The following is a 22,881-nucleotide window of genomic DNA, read 5'->3' on the forward strand; positions in this document are numbered from 1 at the left end:
TTTTCTAACCAATTTTCCCAATTTTCTAACTTGGACCCTGCCACTTGCTCATTTTATATGGGTTACCCATTGATTTTCCAGATGAGAAAGCCATAATATAACGTACACCCTCAATTGACATTCACCCCTCCTAGGTTAATATGTGGTTATAAAGGTTCCAAGCTTTTCCAGCAGGGTGGTTTTAGAGGAGAGTGTTGTTATGAATTAACTATGCATGTGCCTGATCCTAAACTTGCAGAAATCCTATATCAACTAGTTTGGGTTGTTTGTCTGTTATTTAACTTAAAGGAAAACATATTTGGTGACTATAAAAGGTTCCAAAGATACAAGAATTCCTTTATATTGGGAAGTCTATTCTCATGCGAATAAAAACCTTTAAAAACCCTAAGCTAAAATAATGTGGTAGAATCTATCGTTCAAAACAACATGGCAGTGTTGCCTGAAAAAGGCCCTCAATGATTTAAAACAGATTCAAGTTTAGAGAAAATAAAAGTATATATCTTAGGCCCCATCCACACTATGCCTGATAAATTTAAATCATAATATTATAAATTTTTTTCGGGTACGATGACGTCATGATTGTCATGGGAACATGGTGGGAAGGCTAATAATTCACCGCGGGCTCAATTTCAGCTTCGATGCACATGCCCAGATGTGCAATGAAGCATTTTTGTCACCTCTGATCGGCCTAGTGTGGATGGAAAACTTTTTTTTCGGTTTCTGTGTGAAAGTTTCGGATTCAAATTTATCCGGCATAGTGTGGACGGGGCCATAATTTACACCTGTGGCATTAAAAGCAGTAAAACAAGTTTAATGTCATATTACCCTTGTAAAATTGTATTATATATCAATAAAATAATTGCTCTCTGTCAGAGGTGATAATCTCACACCTCATGCTTTCTGCTCTTGTCATCTTGTGCCTAATTTAATACTTGCTAAGAACATATTGTATAAATTTAAACCTCTGGCAGACATCTTATCAGCACCCCTAGAATCATGAATTTACCTGGTCATAAAAATCACTTGAGTGCAAACCATATATCTTTGAAAATAGTGCTAACTAATAATAGTACAAAATAGCACAAATGAAACAGTTGAAAACAAAAGAAATATGTTTGGTGTTATTTAGCTCTTGTGCTATTGCATGAATATATGATTTGCACTATATTGATACCTTGAAACAACCTCTGGACTATGAATTAAGGTCAGGGCATGACTAATTCACAGATAGATTTGCAACTTAGCTTGTTAGGTTTTGTGAAGGGAGAAAATTAAATCCACAGCCTGCAGAAAACCCAGAAAAAAACGACCGAAAATTAAGACCGAATAAACTATACTTTCATGAGATGCCAAGTCCAGGAGTAGAGGTTTTGCACCACCACGTGATGGTAGCCATGTTAGATGACAGGAACATTACAATCATTTTGCATGCCATCTAACCACAGGCAGCCCAAGCAGTATTATTGAATGGGTACATGATGGTGCAAAACCTCTATTAAACCAGAGACCCAAGAGGTAAATAAGCCACCCTTGATTCACTGGTTGTTATACCAATGCAAACCTTAATTGCACCATCTAATCAACGCAAAACAAATTAAACATCGATTTTATCAAACCCTGCAACTGTAGATTCTGACCTCTGGAATGGGCTGGCTAATATATCATATGGGCTGATTTTTTAGCGTGTTGCATAAAATATCAGTGTGAGGAAAACAAAAACAATAAAAAAAAAACAATAAAAAATAACAAATCTAAGGAGAAACCCAAAACGACTCCATGACCTCCATGCGATGCCAAGACCAGAAATTGAATCTGTCAGAACTGTCCTAGAGGTCAGGTGTGAGCGCACCACTGCTAATGACCTGGTCTTGATTTGGTTCCCAACTTTGGATAATACAATCAACAATTACCATCTATCTATCCAGTAATTGAATCAGATTGATCAACGTCTACCCATGTACTATTGGACGTTGCTTTGAATTCTTTGTCTTTATACCCCAAAAGATCATTAACCCTAAAAGACCAGGTGTATTCATACAGATTTTGAACAATTGGATGCATTCGATCACACTTAGCAAGCTCTGCAAGCTCATTATTATAATCCCATTGCTGTGATCCTAAGAAATGTGCATAATGAGTCTTATTTTTCCACTCTAACATCTTCGCTTCAAAATCCTTTTCTTCCTCCGAAAGCATTTCTTCCTTGGAAGGCAATGACGCCTTTCCAGACAGAACACTAAGCACAAGCTGAGCTTGAAGGCTGAATTGTGGAAAGGGACAGATTCGGATCCCTAAGCCAATAAATGACATGGAAGGATGGTTGATATTAAACAAATGTTTATAAAGATGTGTTATACGATTGTCTTTCACAGTAATGTTGCAGTCATCAGTCAGAAAAGGAAATGAAAAGTTGTATCCAGTACAGAAAACGATGCAATCTGCCTGTCTTGTTTGGCCATCTTGGAATAGAACTTTCCCATTGGCAAATACTTCTTTGATGTCTTGATGCTGCTCAAGATTATCTGGTAGCTTGCATGTAAATTGCTTACCATGATGGCTTAGATAAACAGCTTGGGCACTGTTCTGTAAATCTATACTGATATCAACTCCAGAAGCTGCTGCACCCAGCAAAACAACTTTCTTGCCTTCAAAAGCTTCTGGATAACGATACTCATGGCTGTGCATTACAAGACCAGGAAATTTTTCTATGCCTGGGATTGGTGGTATTTTCGGCTCAAAGTAATGGCTGTGAACAAGGAAAAAATTCATTCATTCCTGGTCTTTAGTTGTACAGAGTTTATAATTATATATTTGAATTCACAGGTACTTATTGTCAGTCATACGTTAGTCATCAGTGATAAAATAAGGAATACAAAGGAAACTTCTTATATTTTTGCAAGTAAATTGTCCAGGTCAATGCAGGTACAATAATCTAAGTACCCTCCCTAGGCCTATACCCACTGTCGCCCCCTAACCAAAATAAAATAAAAGGGGGAAATTGACTCCATAACTCTAGCCAGAAATTTGAAAATAAATATTTGTTTCTTGTCATAAAACAACAATAACTGCATCAAAGATGGATGTTGTCTCATCCTTTTCAAATCCTTCACAGTGACTTCCCATTTTTTCTTTGTAAAGTGTCACTAATATGTCCTTATATGAAATAAATAATCCAAAAAACTTACCCATTACATACAACAACTGCATCAAAGATGGATGTTGTCTCATCCTTAGTTTTCAAATCCTTCACAGTGACTTCCCATTTTTCCTTTGTATTTTCCACCAGTGGAGTGACTCTCACTACTTGAGTGTTGAATTGTATAAGATCCCTGACTGAGAAGTGGTCTGCATAATCTTCTAAATACTGCTGTACTTGGCTGTGTGTCAAGTAGGAGCTTACATCATCAGGAAACTGAAAATCTGGGAATGTCATCACTTGTTTTGGGAGATTTGTCCTGTTAAAAAAAAACAATCAATATTGCTAAAATATTATAAGGTGACTACCATATTCTGAAGGGGATAAGTATTTATCTTGACAATGAATAACCCTGAGCTGCAGGCTTTTTTAGAACTAATCTTCACTGGCAAGAGGGTCTAATTTGAAGGAAACTCGGCACAGCCATTCTAAGGTTGAGGAAAAAAACTGGGTTGAATTGTGATCCCAGTGCATTGTGGGACTATTTTAGGGCATATGAAATAGACGTACCCCATCCCCAACCTAGGAATAGCTAATACATAACCTTACTGTACTATTACTTTCAAATAGAGTGACCACAGTAAATCTGTGAAACTTTAGTAATACTAAATAGCACAATTTCATGCAAATTCCATTGTTTTCTATTGTTTAACTAGCACTATTTTGTACTATTTAGTAATTAGTGTTTCACAGATTTACTGTGGTAGCTCTACTAAATTTGACTCCAACAAAGGACTAACGTCCGAAACGTCAGTCTATTATCTTTCGTATTTACAAGGGCGGATCCAGGGGGGGCAAAGGGGGGCTGAAGCCGCCCCTTCAGCAGGAAAAAACGATGCTTTTTTATATTGTTTTCCGTTGTGTTGACGGAAGAAACTCAATTAGCCCCCCCTAAACTCAATTAGCCTCCCCCCCTAAAATTTTGGCTGGATCCACACTTGATTTACGGTGATAAAATTATCTACTACGACACATTATATTCTGATTCATTATAGTTGGAACCCAAATACAAATCAGTAAAATATGCATTGTGCTTAATCCATTATTTAGCACTAGCTAGTACTAATTATTACTACAGAGATGATGATGTTCCCTGATGGTTGTGAATCATCTACTCTATTGGGAAGCATGTCGTGGTGATACAGTATATCTGTACGTGGTGATCACATAATGTATTACATATTAATATCCCTATACAGTGGAATTTTAAAGTTTATAGATATTTTTCCACAATAACTGATGACAAGTTAATTGAATTCTTCAATTACATGTAATATTTTACTTATTGAGCTTATTAAAAAGACGTTTTAAAGCGTTATTGGTAGCATTATCATAATGCATTTAATTTCATGGTCATGTTGTCGTGTCTTATTATCAAATACCAAGCTTTACCTCAGATTCCTGTACATGCTAGAATGTACAGGCAAACCATTGTCGTCTACTCCTGTTTTTTCATTATAAACCCATGTTCCTCCAACACCACTAGTCTGTTCATATATGACAGTACTAAAGACATCAGGCTGACCAGAGAGGTATCTCCCCGCACAAAGACCTCCAGCACCGGCCCCAATAACTGCTACATGGATCATTCTTTCGTGAATCAAGCAGGGTAGACGATAAGGAACGAGACTAAACGCTATTCTACTTGTGGATTTAAAGAGATGTCCGATCATTTAAAACCGCAATATGGCCTGCCTTTCTAGTACGACCTTTCTGCTACTTCTGGTACTTATGTAATCAATGCAATCCCTCTCGACGCAACAGGCAAAGCACAGGAAACCCGATAAAAGAAAAAATATCATGTACTTAAAAATTCGGACTCATTTACAGACACAAGAGCCAAGAACAAACATATGATGATTTGAGATTTGATAACAATCAAAAAATTAATGTCTGAAAAATTCTTTTTGCAGATTTTTATAAAATTTTGAGCCTACCACAGGAAGCCCAATTCATAAAAAAACGAATTATTATCATTATTGTTTTGACTTTGAAAAAAGACTATAAAATGCCCTTGATCTTTACATGTAATATTTAGCATTGGTTGAACGTTTATTCTTTTCTTTCAATTTAATTTATCTTTGTATTTATACTTTTTATCGCCGTACCACAGGAAGACCAGTTTGTGCAAAGTATGAAATGATTCGTAGAAAAATGTTGAGTTTCTAATATCGTCGTAAAATTAAAGAAATAGTGAATAAAAGCCTTGTTAAAATGATTTAGAGAGAAAATAAATCTTTTGCTTTCTGGTGGGTCTTGAGGAGAAATAAGGGGGAGGATAGTGTGGAATGGAGAGTGGAAGAGGGGGGGGAGGGGTGGGAAGAGAGGGTGTTTTGCCAGTTTCTAGTCCCTCTCTGTTTGTCATTTGTTGATCCACGTCGATCATGTATTCTCCTGACAGCAAAAAGCAAAAGAAGATGTCTTCCCTCACGATCTCTGCCGAATGGGCTGCCCTGCAGCAACACTACCACTCCAAAGCATCGGTCCTGCACATGAGAGAGCTTTTTGAATCGGATCCCAATCGGTTCGAGAAATTCAGGTAAAATTGCTAGTGGAGCTTGTATATGGACCGCGGTTGTTCAGCTAAGGATCAGAAAAATAATTGAAGCTTTTGGTTTATTTGTTTTGGTTGTACCGTCATATCTGTGCATGAGATAAAGCAAACAAGCTTTTAAAACAGATCTGCACCATCAAGCATTGTTTATGGAAGAAAGATTCCGGCGTTTCTTGCAGTTCGTTCATTTCAGCTCAAATTGATAAGTATACAAAAGATTCTTTTCTGCATCAGCTGTGTTTGATCACGAGCGAATCACTACACCACATTACAGCATATTACTTTGTTAAAAGCTTTTAAATGTTCTCCATAAAGCTTCATAATTCACATTTGCAAACAACATTTCTTCACATTTCTAGAACTGCCTCTCCTTGACAGGAGCATGACATTTGTTTAGGTTCTGGAACCGGTGCTATAAGAATTTTGGCGGAGTTAAATGCGTGGAATTTAATCCCCCTCCCTAGAACACCTGTCTTATTTTCACTTGATTAACGCGCAAAGAAATGGAAAATAGAGCAATTTTTTAATGATCATGAAAAAGTCATAGTATAGTAGTTGTTGCCTGGGGACATGCATATGTAGGGATCATGACAAACAATGTCATGTCACTTTCATCACCCTTGCTTTGATTGGTTAAAGTTACCACTGTTTTTATAATTGCTATGCAATGTACTGATTGAGAGAAATTAAAGCTGTGAAAAAAGGTAAACTCTGCAATACACTACCCTCAATCAAAGAAATCATGAAAGTGCATAACAAGAAGAGATAACTAGCTAAAAACTAGGTAATCTCATTATTGCCCATTTATTTAATGCGATATTAATTTTTTGCCATGCATCATGTTTCTCTATTGTTCCACTAATTAACCCCCTGCTAAAATGGGGGGGGGGGAGGGCTGTAGTACCATTCAAAACTCCATCCCGCATGATGCCACATGACCACAATGGTACCACAATTGATGTGCAGTCACCAATTTTGGTCTTATTAATCTGTTGTGCATCTGTCAGTGGGTTTGGCAGATTCACAATGCATAGACCCAAGCTACCATGAAGCTTGACCTGCCAAACTTGTTTTTATAAATGTAAAACTTGCAATTTTCACATGTGAAACTTCATTAATAGTTGGTAGTTAGAAATAGGCTCACTTACCTTTTATTAAAAAAAGCATTTGACTGCAGCCTAATCTGCTATGACTTTGTAAGTGGCCTTGTTTAGAATACATGTACTGTATTTCTTTTGCTAGATATTTTCCATCATCATTATATATAGGTGTTTGTTTATTGATGAGTTTATCTGGTTATAGCATGAAGCTAGACACACCTAAAGATGGCAAGCTTTTGGTTGATTTTTCAAAGAATATTGTTACTGAAGAAACTATGAAGTTGCTGTTTGATCTGGTAAGAAATTAGATGTTGACTGAGTGAGTAAAAGTTCAATCTATCAATCCATTGATTGATTGATTTGATGGTTATTTGTTTGATTGATTATAGATGGATTGATTGATCAATTGATTTGTTGACTAATTGAATGACACAACTGTATCATGATCAGTTGTTGACTAATGCATATTTAATGATTGATTTACAGGCCAGGTCCAGAGGAGTTGAAAGCATGAGAGACAAGATGTTCTCTGGAGAGAAAATAAATTTTACAGAGGTACAGTATGTCTGTATTGTTTCTACATGATGCAGTACCATGATACTTGTGTGGCTGAAAAAATATCAGAGCCAAATAATCAAAAAATTATGACTAGGCATTGAACCCACACTCTATAGCATTCATGAAAGGTGACAAGGATTTTTGCATGCTACAGTCTTGCGTGCTAGATTAGTGCAAGTACTATAGATCAGTTCCAGGACTGCCCATAACTTTGTTGTACCAATGATTGACCATTTCATAATTTGTGTTATATTTTGATTTCCAGGATAGAGCTGTCCTTCATGTTGCTCTCCGAAATCGCTCAAATAAACCAATTCTGGTTGATGGGAAAGATGTAAGTGCAAGTTAATTAATTATATAATATTACTGTAGCACAATAATATAAGTACCCTGTAATGTTAATTGGGAGCCAGTTTTGAGTAATGTACACCATTTCAAGAAAGACATTGCTTATAGTTGTAATATTGTAGAACATTTTTGCACATTTTACAGTTTACAGATTTAAGGAATTACTAAGACAATATTGGATTCTATAGGTTATGGGAGATGTAAATGGTGTACTACAGCACATGCGAGAATTTAGTGAGGTATGGATTTGTTTTGTTTCTATTCAAATTTCATAATATGTTACTTAAATCATGATGTTCTTCACTGAAGTATTGTGTACCTTTTTATATTAATTTAATAATTAAGTTAAGTTACTCTGTAACTTTTCTTTATAGGCTGTAAGGAGTGGAACTTGGAAAGGTACAGTACTGTACAGTAAATACATATGTTTCATTAGACAAATTTTATTGAAAGCAAAACTAGTGCATAGTAAAGGAATATGTAGTTCCAGAAATAATAGCCTCCACACAGAATAATATTTTAAAGACCCCCCACCCTTCCCCCAGAAATTCCAATAAATTTTGTCTATACGAACTGTGATTATTTTTATTGTTTCTCTGGCCCCTCTGTGGTGGGGCGGAGGGGGAGGGGGGTGGGGATGGAATTTCTGGAACTACACAATGTATTATAATAATAGTTTTTTTGCATATGAATCATATAGTATGTGACTGTATAATTGTATGTAGTAACTGTTGTTAACTGATAGGCCACACGGGGAAGTCCATTACTGATGTTGTCAATATTGGGATTGGAGGATCAGATCTGGTAAGCAAACTTGCATGATCAACTTGTTACCACAATACAACTTCTATTAAGCATCCACTCTCAAAGAATATTGTCAAGTGTGCAAGTGAGGTTAACCAATATATAACAAATTTACTGTAGTGCAAGAACCCACTTTGGGGCTTTGACAATTGCATGGTGCTAATAACAACTAAATTTGATGATTTTTGACCTACAAATGACGATTAGCGAGTAGCCCATTGTTGCAGCTGTGTCAAATTGCTTGCAGATAAATCAACAGTGCTTGATAGCACTGACAATATTCTGAGCAGGTCTAAGTATAGCAGATCATCATGATTGATCATCAGGTGTCAATAATAGTTGAAATGGTCAACTATTTGACTAAGTCAAATATTAAAAGGTCATACTAGACTTGCCATCTGTCTTTTGTTAGTTGTTAATTTGATATCCTGTAGTATGGATAGTTTGACCAGGTTGGTTAATTGGAAAACTGGTATTCATAGTTGCTAGAAATTCCCCCGTCTCCTCACCAGGTCAGATGACAACGATGATTTGGTTTTCCATAATCAGTGATGTTTTCTGGTTGCAGCTGATTAGCCCACAGCCCATCCCCCAACCTGGAGGGCCAGTTGCTAGAATGGTTTACCCTAATCACAATTATTCTTTACAGTGTTCATTTACTTTTACCTCATCATTTATTTCAGGGTCCATTGATGGTAACAGAAGCACTACAGCCATTTGGACAAAAAGGATTGAATGTTCACTTTGTTTCCAATATTGACGGCACCCACATCGCCAAGACACTGGCCAAACTGAACCCAGAAACTTCACTTTTCATTATTGCTTCCAAGGTAAATTTACATGTTATATTTTTCTTAACACTTGTCATATAATAATGTCTTATTATTTATAACTTGTGTGAAACAACATGAATGTGTGAGAATGCAATTTGTTCAAAACCAGTTACCAATTAGGAATATTATTGCTTTTTTGAGGCGCACTGATGTAGAAAGCCTATTTGACCTTTTAATTAATTTACTTTTCGATTTTTCACAGACATTTACTACCATTGAGACCATTACTAATGCTACAACAGCAAAAACATGGCTTTTAGATGCATTGAAAGATGTAAGTCAGATGTATCTAATGTACAGTAGTGTGTAGTGTGCATTATGAGATGGTGTCATGGGTGGTCCTTTAATTGCCTCAATCATCCACATTTAACAGTTCATTTGAAGTGGCATAGCTCTTCCTCATAATCAGGATTTTTCTTCTAGTTGGTACTCTTATTGTCTTCCCCCTAAGAGTCAAATCAACATGCAAGTTAAATGTTGTTGGTATTTTATAATATTGATGTTTTCTGTAATATATGTAGTGCAGTGAGTGTTGAGAAAGAGCTACATGTAGTTGCTTTTGAGGGTATTTGCACTAGAATGGTGTTAATACTAAGTGTCTTATATTCCAGAAATCTGCAGTAAGCAAGCATTTTGTTGCCCTGTCAACAAACGAGGTACGAATTGCCAATATCAATAACGATGATATCTTTTCTTGTCTGTTTCCTTGATGCTTAGTTTTTATGCCAACATTAAGACTGTCCTCTTTGGATTTACACAGCAAAAAGTGACTGATTTTGGGATTGACAAGAAGAACATGTTTGCCTTTTGGGATGTAAGTAACATTTTTCTTGTTTTATCTCTGAATGCAACTCTTCCACAACTTCTAGTAGTCATACTGTATATTTTCTCTTGTTAGTGGGTTGGTGGACGCTACTCACTTTGGTCAGCAATTGGTTTATCAATAGCCATCTATATTGGTAAGTTTCTTTTAATTCCCTTGGGAAATTCTGGAAAGAGTCTAGACAAACTCATATAATCTCTTCTCTAGGTATGGATAACTTTGAAGCTTTATTGTCTGGTGCACATGCAATGGTATGATAACAAATTGTCTGCATTTTTTGGTGAAACCCTAAGTTTCTTTTTTTGATATCTATTTTTGTTTAATAGTTATTATTAACTTTGTCTCTGATATATTATCTTGTTAATGGTTGTAGGACAATCACTTCTGCACTGCTCCATTGGAAAAGAATGTGAGTATTGACAGTATGAGACGATAATCGAGTTAGTAATGGTGGTGGTAATGCTAATGCTAATGCTAATGCTAATGGCAATGGTAATGGTAATGGTAATGGTAATGGTAATGGCAATGGTAATGGTAATGGTAATGGTAATGGCAATGGTAATGCTTGGTAATGGCAATGGTAATGGCGATGGCAATGGCAATGGCAATGGCAATGGCAATGGTTGCTAATAGTAATGGTAATGGTAGCGGTAAATGGTAATGGTAATTGTAATGGTAATGGTAATGGTAATGGTAATGGTAATGGAAATGGTAATGCTTGGTAATGGTAATGGTAATGGTAATGGTAATGATAATGGTAATGGTAATGGCAATGGTAATGCTTGGTAATGGTAATGGTAATGGTAATGGTAATGGTAATGGTAATGGTAATGGTAATGGTAATGGTAATGGTAATGGTAATGGTAATGGTAATGGCAATGGTAATGCTTGGTAATGGTAATGGTAATGGTAATGGTAATGGTAATGGTAATGGTAATGGTAATGGTAATGGTAATGGTTGGCAATGGCAATGGCAATGGCAATGGTAATGGTAATGGTAATGGTTGATAATGGCAATGGCAATGGTAATGGTAATGGTAATGGTAATGGTAATGGTAATGGTAATGGTAATGCTTGGTAATGGTAATGGCAATGGCAATGGCAATGGCAATGGCAATGGCAATGGCAATGGTAATGGCAATGGTAATGGTTGGTAATGGTAATGGTAATGGCAATGGCAATGGCAATGGCAATGGTAATGGTAATGGTAATGGTAATGGTAAGGGTAAGGGTAATGGTAATGGTAATGGTTGGTAATGGTAATGGCAATGGTAATGGTAATGGTAATGGTAATGGTAATGGTTGGTAATGGTAATGGCAAAAGTAATGGTAATGGTAATCGTAATGGTTATGGTAATGGTAATGCTTGGATATGGTAATGGTAATGCTTGGTAATGGTAATGGCAATGGCAATGGCAATGGCAATGGCAATGGCATAGCAATGGTAATGGTTGGCAATGGTAATGGTTGGCAATGGTAATGGTTGGCAATGGTAATGGTTGGCAATGGTAATGGTAATGGTAATGTGGGTGTAGATAAGGACAGTTAATGTTGATAAATATAACGTTGATAAATATGATTGGTCAAAATGATGATTATGGTAACAATGGTGAAAGTCATGTCAATGGTGAAAGTCACAACGTTGATGATATAATAAAGATGATAGTGTAAGTGCATAAAGGCTGATAACAAGTTCGATGCAATGTTTTATTCGATGTTGCGTGTGACACCGCAAAAATTAGAGATCCCAAACTTGTGCAGCGTTGCCAGCAACGTCGCGTGCGACGAATCTCGACGTGTGAGCACCCATGCGCAAGCAGTGTTGCATAGGTGGTCACACTGCACAATCTAGTTTTTGCGACGTTGCATAACAAATCGCATTGTGTCTGAACTTTACAGTTAATTTACTCTTACACCTTTGGGTGTTGAGAAAAAGATCAATATTGCACTCCAAAGTGACAGCATACATGTGTCATTGCCTCCTAGTTACCAGTTATCCTGGCTGTGCTTGGCATCTGGTACAACAACTTCTTTGGTACCCAAAGTCATGGCCTGTTTCCTTATGACCAGGTGAGTTCTGAAGGTCTTTCTTCTTTTAGTCTGTGAAAAAATCCAGTGATATATACAGTGCGCTGTCACACATTTTCTGCTATATGCTTGGGAATAACAACCTCAATCTTGGAATTGATTCGTATTTATACATAATCTAAACCCTTGGGTGTCGGAGCACGGGGAGAATTAATTTCTATTTTTGCGACGTCGCATGCAACATCGCGCCGTTTGAAACCCCAAAACAGCCATTTTTATCCAACGTTGTAGGAGATGTCGCATTGCGTGTCTGCACCGGCTGGACACACGTGCTACTTCCCCTTTGCAAGCACCGTCGCATTGTGTGTCCAAGCTTTTTTATTATTACTTACCAGTAAAAATAAATACGTTTTTTTTTTTCGAGTCGTTTACGACTTTTTTTTGTATTTCAGTATATGCATCGTTTTGCTGCCTACTTTCAACAGGTAAGAGAATAGGCTATGAGAATGTGATGAAAGGTTAGACAGACTATAAATTTAGGGTTACACATTTCGAATAACTCTAACTGGATGGCACGTCACATGCGCTAAAAAAGCACTGGATTGTCGATATCCTTTGAACCAATGGCAGCGCGCAAGGTTACTTCTTGACGAATGAAATTGCGCAGACGCGGTATTGTAACGAGCACGTCACACACCACGGTCATGTTAGGGAGGAGAACGATGGTAGCCCTTTGAACCAACCAATCACAGCTAGTGTGCGCGGTACAAACTCTGGTCTGATGGCTATGCGAAGTGCAGAAAAACAGGAGAACCCTTGAATAAAGGGAGAGACTTAAAAACCTCTGCTTGCGTGAATTTACTGTTATGTTACACCAGGACTCTATTTAAACTAGCTTTGATAAACTAGACGTGCCTGTATAAACATTGACTTTAACAAATAAAAAAATAAAATAAACCCGATACCTATGCAAGAGGTGAGAGGTGAATGCACAACTGCTGTGCCAACCCTTATTCCTCAACCAACATTATGGCAAAGGAGTTTCTTGTTCTAATAGTAAAGCTGCTCAATAACAATCTCTTTCTTATTGACCCTTTGTTGATGCTGCCCAGGGTGACATGGAGTCTAATGGTAAATACGTCACTCGGTTTGGCGAAGAGGTAGACTATTCTACTGGACCGATAGTCTGGGGAGAACCTGGTACAAATGGACAGCATGCTTTTTATCAGCTCATTCATCAAGGTTTGTTGCAGTAATGGATTTTGATGTTGGTTTGAGGATGTCGTGGGCATTTATCGGCAGCCATGTCGGCTGGAATAATGGGATTTTGTCTAGCTACGTAGCCTGGTTTTCAAGTGCTTCAAAATGGGTCCACCCAAGGATGAAAAGCTAAAACTACCCAAAAAAAAGACCGTCGATCCCTGAAAAAACTTTGCTTGGTAAAAAAAACGCAAACCAAGGGAGACGCCCAAAACCAGTTATGCTTTATGTGACAACGTATGAAAAAGGTTGGAGGGCTTGTTGTGGCAAAGTGTGTTAGGTATTTTTTTGTCTAGCGTGGCTACCAGTACCGTCATCAAACCCTTTACATGGATACCTACCCCAGACGAGCTTGGAGAATAAAACAATGAATTTCATGTCTATGGCTTTCCTTCTTTTCGTATAGGTACGAAACTAATCCCTGCTGATTTTCTTGCTCCTGTCGAGACCCACAACCCAGTGGGAGAAGGTGTTCACCATAAGGTCAGTAAAAACAAATATATACGCTACAGACTAATAGTGTGTAGTCTGGGGTGGATTTCTTAGTTAATATGGAAATCACCTTTACAGGTTTTGATGCACGGTTCATTTGAAGTCTGTTATAGTTCTCACGGTAGCTGTCACTACGGTCTGGTTCAGTTGATCGCCACAGTTGTCTTTCCTCACACCTGTTAGAGAAGAGGCTGCACTGAATCTCTGTATGTTGCTATTCAATGCTTTTACTTGTGTTGTACACTCAGTCCTGCATTACTCATTAACAGCAGTTGTCTCTCCTCGCACCCGTTACAGAAGTTCTGCACTGAGTCTGTGTATGTTACTGATGCTTATACTTGTGTTATAGACTCAGTCGTGCATTGCTCATTAACAGTAGCTGTCTTTCGTCACACCTGTTAGAGAAGAGCTGCACTGAGTCTGTGTGTTACTGATGCTTATATTTGTGTTACAGACTCAGTCCTGCATTGCTCATGACAGCAGTTGTTTTTCTTCACACCTGTTAGAGAAGAGCTGCACTGAGTCTGTGTATGTTGCTGATGCTTATATTGCTCATTAACAGCAGTTGTCTTTCCTCACACCTGTTAGAGAAGAGCTGCATTGAGTCTGTGTATATTGCTATTCGATGCTTGTGTTGCAGACTCAGTTGTACATTGCCCATTAACAGCAGTCGTCTTATCGAAAACATGAAAGACCGCTACTTCGAGCCTGACAATATTACTAACTAAAGCTAGTTTAAGGTAGCTTTTGGTATCACCTGTATGTATGTATAACGCTAATGATCCTCGGGTTTTGTAGATCCTGTTGGCTAATTTCTTAGCTCAAACCGAAGCCCTAATGAAAGGAAAAACTTTAGAAGAGGCAAAGGCTGAATTGGAGAAGGCTGGAGTCACTGGGGAGAAACTGGACAAAATTGCACCACATAAGGTTAGTAAACAGGAAGCCAAACTACGATTTAGATTAGAGAACGATAGGGGAAGAGGTCTGAAGGGGTCTGGAAAAGATTATATGGGCAATGCAGGGATGTGGCTATCATCGCTGTGGTCCCAAGGGGACTTGGATTTAATTATCCACTTGGACGCCACTTTTGAGTAGTTTTACTTTGAAGTTGCGCCAACGTTCCCGCCAAATCTAGTCCTGTGTTAACCTGGTTTTATAATTTAATTATATTATACTTTCGTTTTAAGGTCTTCAAGGGTAACAGGCCTACCAATTCTATCGTGTTTAAGAAGCTATCTCCCTTTACTCTCGGGCTGCTCATTGGTAGGTGAAATGGGAAAATATTACGTCAAGCCTAAAAGGTCTATGTAGACTGTTTAGAATCTATTTTTCCCATCGAGAACCATTTATCTCCACCCCACTGTCCCAGAAAGGGCACGACTTGGCTGAGTCTGTAGGGAAAATAAAGAGTGTTATAGGCAATATAGTTGTTGAGGTACCTCGTAGAGAAAGTAAATTGAAGTCCATGCTTTTTCTCAGCTATGTACGAGCACAAGATCTTCACCCAGGGTGTCATCTGGGGTATTAACTCATTTGACCAGTGGGGGTGAGTATCTACAATCAAAAGTATATATCAATGAACAGAATCACCATTGCCAGCACCATCAGCAACACTCAGCAGCATCATCAAAAACAAAAATTTACATTAATTTCAAAATCATTATCGCCGTTATTATCATCATCACCATCGTCATCATCATCACCATCGCCATCATCATCACTATCACCACCACCATCAACAACTTCGTAACAGCATGATGAGTATCAACTTATGATACAGCTAATTTTATACCTTCTACTACCACCACCACCACCATCATCATCATCATCACCACCACCATCATCACCGTCACCACCATCATCATCACCGTCACCACCACCACCATCATCATCACCATAACCAACACCACCACCACCACTATCATCATCATCACCACCATCATCATCACCGTCACCACCATCATCATCATCACCACCACCATCATCATCATCATCACCATGTTCATCTTGATTAATCAATCTTACATCAGTAGCAACATCAACATTATCATCATGCCACCACTACTTACTAATTTTCCATCCTTGCATTTTTTTACCACAGGGTTGAGCTTGGAAAGCAACTCGCTAAAGCAATACAACCAGAACTAGAGGCTCCGGGACCTGTGACGTCACATGACTGCTCCACCAATGGTCTGATCAACTTCATCAAGGGCGAAGCTTGAAGGAAGTCGTGACTAAGAGACATGAGATTAGGTTGGTGACTAGGTGACAGACAGACAGACAGACAGACAGACAGACATGAGATTAGGTGGTGACTAGGTGACAGACAGACAAACAGGGGAAGACAGAAAGGGAGAAAAAGAGAGAGAGATAATTGTTAACGCCCACTCTAAGAACTGCTTAATGTAAAATCACTAGAGGAGACGTTAAAGTAAAAAAAAATAAAAGCTTTAGTAGTACGAGCATTATTGTCTTATCTTGAGAAATATCTGTAATGGAATGTCTCATAGTGAGAAGCCAACTGTTTTTCTCTTTACTTTCTGAAGGCTGTTGAATGCAACGTCCAGAAATTATATTGAAAAGTCAGAGACAACATTTGTTATATCACGTGGTTATGGCATGGTATCTAGAATTTTTACGATGAATACTTGTAAAGAAAGCAGCACGATCGTCAAACTAGAGCAGCACAGGACTGAGAGAAAAAAATTAGACGTGCGTGGACGGAAATTATTCAATTGTGTTTGAAAGCATTCAGGATTTGAAAGCAGTTTCAAATGTCAAGCGTTTGCTCTCAGTGGTATTGTCCCTTAGAATTTCCTGCAAAAAAGCGCGGCGCGCAAATGTTCGCATCCGGCCAAAGTAGTTGTGCTTTCCCAATTAACTCCCCCTAAAGACACGGAGTAAAATGCGTACGCAAGCAGCTGTTACTCTGATGCCTGTCCCTGTCGCGCAAGCCGACAAATCATAATATGAATATTGGGAAATCTCAGGTAATTCCTTTTTCCATTTTCAGTAACCTAAATCTAAAGCCTAGTTTCCATTCTATAGTTTTTACCTTTGATCGTCTGGAAGGCTAATGGCAAACGAAAATTGATAAGAGGCCATGAGAAAACAGCCCTGTGACCTAGGGATAAATATAAGCTTACGTACAAGGCTAAAATCTTGTTATTCAGAAATTTAAACTTTTATTAAAGCAAAAATTTTATTCGAAAATGAGGTTTAAGCCTTCATTTGTTTATTTCCCATATATTTCCTATAAAAAAGCCTGACAAAGCAAGATTCTAACACAAATGCAACAAAACATCTTTGTACAATTGAAAATACCGCTTCAAACAGGTATTTTATCATGGTACATCAGTTTCTAACTGTTTAAAAAAGGTTTTGAGTGTTAACCCAAAACGAAAATTGGGATCAAAACTCATACGAAAGTCTAGTTTTTGGCGCTTTTTGCCATTATTGCTCGTTATTGAAAAACATTTACATTTAATATGTCCAATTGCTTTGACCCCCAGATAGGGATTTAGTGCAATGGGTCTTTACCCATCATCATAACTGAATAGCTCTGCTTAAATTTGTCAACTTGATACTTTTGTGTTGCAGAAATCTAATGAAATAAGCGCTGTTGTGCATTGCAATCTGACGATTTTTAAAAACCAAAACCAAATGAATTCCTTTATCTATGGAAGCACTGCCGCCGAGCGGCATACTCTTGTGTTTTCACACAGCTATCGAGTAGCTAGAAGCTCGGAAATGACGGTCTATCAAACTCAGTACGGGCTTTTGAAATCTTTTAAGATTACAATTAAAATTGTATTGATGACATAATTTAGCGACACTGCGGTTTAGTTCATTTATTCTTTCTTTCTTTCTTTTTATTTCTACGATTCAGGTTTATTTTTGCTTACCCTTCTCCTTGCCTTTCTTTCCATCCATCCATCCATCCATCCATCCATCCATCCATACACTTCACTCAATCAAGCAGATGTTTTTTCCCCACACATTCGCTTCGCTTTTTGCTTCTCTAGTGATTTTTCGCATTTTTAAATTTCCATAAAAATCACTACTGAAAATAAAAGTGACCTCATAAAGCATTTATAAATGTCGATTATCTCAGAATGAATCTTTTTACAAACAATATCGAGATTACTTTAGCGCCTTTACTAACACGTTTGCTTTTGGAGAACGAGACGCTGTTGTAAGGCGAAAACGCTTTTGCTGTAAGAGAAAAGTGTTTTTAAATTTTGAAATTACCAATATTCATCTAGCTCGCCCGCCTTTTCTCGTTTGTCTGCTTTTAAAGAAAGAGGCTGCTATGTGAGAAAACTAGCTTTATTAAGAAAGCCGCCTTGTTGGTTCAGCAGGCAAGCAAAAATCTATTTCGCATCATCACAAAATAAATATTTATATCGTTTATGTCATTTTATAGGCAGTCGAATCACTGATTATAGCTATGTGTAGACCACGAAAAAATGCCTGTTTACAAGGCTGTTGTTACGCAAGTGAAGTTACGGTCTTAAAGCGGCTTCGAGTTCAACTAAATTTCAATTTCAATTTCAACTAAATTTCTCTCCTCCACTGCGGACTTTGTTAAACAGCTTGGAAATATCTATTAAGTTCTCAAGTGTTTCAAATTAGCTTTACTCTTGATATTTTAACATCATAGACTATTGGATTTTCTTATAATGGCATAGATTAGGTCCGGACGGTGAGGAATATAAAGTGTTTGTTTGGAGAATCTTAATAACTGTTAGTTCTTAAGTGCTTATTCAATATTATTATAGGAAAGCTTATAATTTAAATAAAAATTCGCGTATTTTAAAAAGTCGAACTCCAACAAAAGATACTTGCATTTTATCTCGCGGGAATATTTCGAGTTCTAGAAATGCTCTTTTAAATTGCTGTTTTTTAGATATGAATTTATCTTTGTGCCTTTTGATAAGCTAAATACAGTATTAATATACTAAGTTAATTATCGTTATTTCACTAAAGAACCCAAAAACATGTCATCTGTTGTAGAGTAAAACGTGTAAAGAGTTTTACTATAAACTATTCGTACTTATCACATAAAAAGAACAGCTAAAAAGCTAGTAAAGTATTCTCTTTCGAAATAACCCTATTTTAGTGATTTCTAAGTGGATAGGAAGAAATGGAATGGGAATTGAGTCATTAAGGAGCGCACGTGCTTCATTATTTTCGCGCCAAATCCATCGTAGCCGTTTCCCGCAAACATTGCGCTTTTTATTTAATTCTCGCTTGAAATATTTCCTTCTATTGTCAGCGCGCCTTGACATCACTCTTCGAGATAACTACCAAAAAGTGCTACTTATGCTCTGCGATCGTGCTTGGCAGCGTTTCTCGTTCCCCTCCCACTCCTCCCTTTTATTTCAAGCGCAGTTTTCACTGTTTAGCTGCTAAGCTCGACCGCCATACCTCCCATTCTCATTGTATGAGTAACAGAGATACCACTGACAAGAGTATACTGTTCAAACTATCAATATTTTTACATTTGATATATCTGTAAATCTTGGTTATATTTCCCGCTACCGTAATAAAAATAATAATGATGGTATCTTAATAAGAAAACACTTCGAAAAGCATCAGAAAATGTTTTAACGAGCGAGTACGTTTCAGAGTGGTATTGACATTATATAACGAAAGAAAACTAATGCTAGAAACTATGTTTCAGTGGCAATTTTCGGAAATATTCAATCTTTTGTCTCATCCTTCCAAAGAGACATTCGTCTAGGAAAATCTTGGTATCCTGAAAAAAACTTTACAAGTAAATTCTTTACCATTATTTATCATGGACAAAATCGCAAAAAAATCGGGACAAGCCGTTCAGTTCACATAACAATTTTGATGTTTCTCTATAGTTTCCTAGCATAAGTTTTCTTTCGTTCCATCTCAGTAGCTTGATGATAATATAGCCCGAAAATTTGCTCATTAAAACGTTTTCTTTCGCAAAGTTTCGTGATAATGATAAAGTCGATAATTAAATCTAAATTTTCTTTCGGCCAACGTACGATATGAAACAACGGAAGAGAATGAAAAAACTCAATGAAATAAAGACCCGTGCACTAATAGTGCTTAATTTTTTTTCTGTGATGAGAAGACTGAATTGTTAACTTCCTCTTCATTCATCTCTCTGTGATTCCCTTTCGAGAGTGAGTTATTATTTTCATTACCGCCATTCATGATCTCATTTTCCTATGATTATAATCATTTCAATATTTGCAAATGGTGTTTATTATTGTTTTAGTGGATGTCAAATTTATGTTTAATAGAGATTGTTTAAGGTGTTATATAAGGTTGCAGTTCGACCGATTCTATCACATTCTTCTAGCATCGTCTGACCAGTACACGACTTGCCACAGATTCTCTCCACTCAAGGTAACTTAATTCTTTAGTTTTCTAACTATGATTATCTTATCAAGCCATGGTTCAGTTTTATGCAGTGGGTTTTATTAGCTTATTCTGAGCTTTAGCTCATAGTTAGTGCATGTTACTTTTTTCTCGAAAAATATCTAAAAAGCGAGTGTTATCGTAATAACTCCAGCTTTCAAGCTAAGCTATTTGTTATGTACAACATTCGAACAATGTACCGTTCCATTGCTTTTTTCTATTTTTCTTGTAGTTTTTTATGTTTGTGTGATTTTCATTCTTTTAATTTTCTATAGTCTTATCTTTAGTTTTGTAATTTTCTCTATCTCTCGTTCTTTCTTCCTTTGTCTTGTATCTCTCTTGATTATATTTTTTCAAGTCAATCGGATATCACTCCTCAAACTACGCGGAAACTTAAAGCGCTGAATCACAAGCGGTCCGTCAAGTTCTCAGCGTGATTTTTTCCTGTTTTAGTCCTCTACAAATCAAAATGAAGCTTCAATTCGCCATAGTCTTCCTCGTGTTTCTAGTCCTCCATCAGAACGAGGCCGAGCGCATCCCCAGTAACGTCCGGGAACTTATAAATCAAGACGACTCCGTCCCAGAATTCCTGAAGAAATTATGTCCCGACGGTGACTACAAACTATGCATTGAAATGGCAAGGAAAAGAGGAATGGAGCTACCGAACGAAGCAGGGAACAAGAGGTGTATGTTCGGCAATTACAGGGTCTGTTAGAGCACAAAGAACTTACTAATTTCATTTCAAAGGGAAGCTATAAACTATGGCACTGATGTATTCTAAAGGGAATTAAAGGAATCTGTTAAATTGAATTGTGAAAAGTAAAACTGCTAAAACATTAAGTGTTAAGCTTGATATGATGGTATGGATTAAAAAAGGCCGTTATTTCAAAGTGTCAAACTGATTAAATGTCAATGAAAACTAAACCGTGTAAATGAATTGACTCTCAGTATTCAGTAGTTGGTCTTTACATCATCGAGTCACAGTAGAAGGAGTGCCAGCCTCGACAGAAAACAATTTTAACGTGTAACAATGCTCCACAATAAAATGAATAGTGAGTTATGGGGAAAATGCGAGCTCGCAGTAGAGGCAGCACAAGGCTACCTAACAGACCGTTGTCTCAAGGTTGCGTGCGCTTCCAACTTGACGGGCCACAAAATTGAAAAACGCAAATTCATTAAAATTGAGAAGCCAGTTTTATATTTAAAGAGGAGAATGACCGATTTTATGAATTCTTATCGAAAAAAAATTCATAGCAATGCATGATAATACTCGTGTTCTGGTATCGTGGCCCGTCAAGTTCCTTAAATTTGGATGCGCACGCAACCTTGGGAAAACAGTCTATTTGTCAAACTGTAAGGGAGGGATTGTGGGGAAACGCCAAACAAAGTTTTATCAGGACGTTCCCTGTACGTCCATTCATCTAAAATAAGTCAAAGACGCTAACTCCCTGATATGGTACACAAATTCTCCTGAGACCGTTGGCTTCACCGACTATGCCCTGTGTCTGTGTCCTGCCTATTTTATACTTATTGGTACGCATGGTTGCACACTAAATAGAAACAATATGAAAAAGGTTCAGTGAAAGTGCAATGTATTCGAACCAGGGCTACCTAGCGTTTTTATCCAATCACAGACCAATTCTATAAAAAGATCCGAGTTCGTTATAAAGATAGCCAATCATATTCCATTAACTTACGACCACACCTCAGAGTAGATGTTCCTTGTCGTGTATAGGATTTTTGGGACTGAAGTTTGAAAAAAAGGTCAAAACCACTCTCTCTTGTCCCTTATTCCTCGCTTTTCTTAGAACAGCATCGTTTTAGGCGCCCCTCTACTAGAGTCGGCTAAGTTACTAGATTTCAAACGTTTCTACAAAAAACATGCTCATTCTGATCTCCGCTTTATCGTTCTCGTAGCGTTTATATACGGACACTTCTAATGTCTGAAATGGTTGACCAAGCCTCATATTCTTTTCATCTCTATATATATTATACATATACATATATATTATACATATACGTATATTATATAAGCGCGGTTGTGCATTGCAATTTGCCGATTTTTAAAAACGAAAACCAAATGAATTCCTTTATCTATGGAAGCACTGCAGCCGAGCGGTATACTCTTATGTTTACACACTTCGAGCAGCTAGAAGTTCGGAAATGACGGTTTATCAAACTCAGTACGGGTTTTTGAAATCTTTTAAGATTACAATTAAAATTGTATTGATGACATAATTTAGCGACACTGCGGTTTAGTTCATTTATTCTTTCTTTCTTTCTTTTTATTTCTACGATTCAGGTTTATTTTTTCTTACCCTTCTCCTTGCCTTTCTTTCCCTTTCTTTCCCTTTCTTTTCCTTTCCTCTCCATCCATCCATCCATCCATCCATACACTTCACTCAATCAAGCAGATGTTTTTTCCCCACACATTCGCTTCGCTTTTTGCTTAGTGATTTTTGACATCTTGAAATTTCCATAAA

At 37.3% G+C, this 22,881-nt stretch overlaps 2 protein-coding genes and 1 long non-coding RNA gene across 3 annotated transcripts; 2 read left to right on the forward strand and 1 right to left on the reverse strand.

Annotated features, from left to right (window-relative positions):
* Positions 1-795: 795 nt before the first annotated feature.
* Positions 796-4,921, reverse strand: LOC116289793 (uncharacterized). Its single transcript, XM_031696732.2, has 3 exons — positions 4,589-4,921; positions 3,186-3,455; positions 796-2,746 (listed from the first exon to the last, which is right to left on the reverse strand). Exons 1-3 carry the CDS (start codon positions 4,867-4,869, stop codon positions 1,918-1,920), a joined length of 1,380 nt encoding a protein of 459 aa, XP_031552592.1. The 5' UTR covers positions 4,870-4,921; the 3' UTR covers positions 796-1,917.
* Positions 4,922-5,564: 643 nt separating this feature from the next.
* Positions 5,565-16,458, forward strand: LOC116289815 (glucose-6-phosphate isomerase). Its single transcript, XM_031696747.2, has 22 exons — positions 5,565-5,735; positions 7,053-7,146; positions 7,337-7,405; positions 7,674-7,742; positions 7,945-7,995; positions 8,131-8,155; positions 8,502-8,560; positions 9,244-9,390; positions 9,596-9,667; positions 10,005-10,049; positions 10,154-10,207; positions 10,292-10,352; positions 10,424-10,467; positions 10,590-10,625; positions 12,203-12,286; positions 12,697-12,729; positions 13,357-13,486; positions 13,911-13,987; positions 14,795-14,923; positions 15,184-15,259; positions 15,476-15,542; positions 16,098-16,458. The coding sequence occupies exons 1-22, from the start codon at positions 5,581-5,583 to the stop codon at positions 16,216-16,218; spliced, it is 1,698 nt and encodes a 565-aa protein (XP_031552607.1). The 5' UTR covers positions 5,565-5,580; the 3' UTR covers positions 16,219-16,458.
* A 3,790-nt stretch (positions 16,459-20,248) lies between these two features.
* Positions 20,249-21,322, forward strand: LOC116289816 (uncharacterized). The gene is made up of 2 exons (XR_004196372.2): positions 20,249-20,386; positions 20,852-21,322. It is a non-coding gene; the product is annotated as an uncharacterized LOC116289816 (long non-coding RNA).
* Positions 21,323-22,881: the final 1,559 nt, after the last annotated feature.

The sequence above is a fragment of the Actinia tenebrosa genome, unplaced genomic scaffold, assembly GCF_029948245.1.
Source record: "Actinia tenebrosa isolate PJP-AT-01 unplaced genomic scaffold, QUT_ActTen_1.0 PGA_scaffold2__45_contigs__length_23673736, whole genome shotgun sequence".
Taxonomy (NCBI): Eukaryota; Metazoa; Cnidaria; class Anthozoa; order Actiniaria; family Actiniidae; genus Actinia; species Actinia tenebrosa.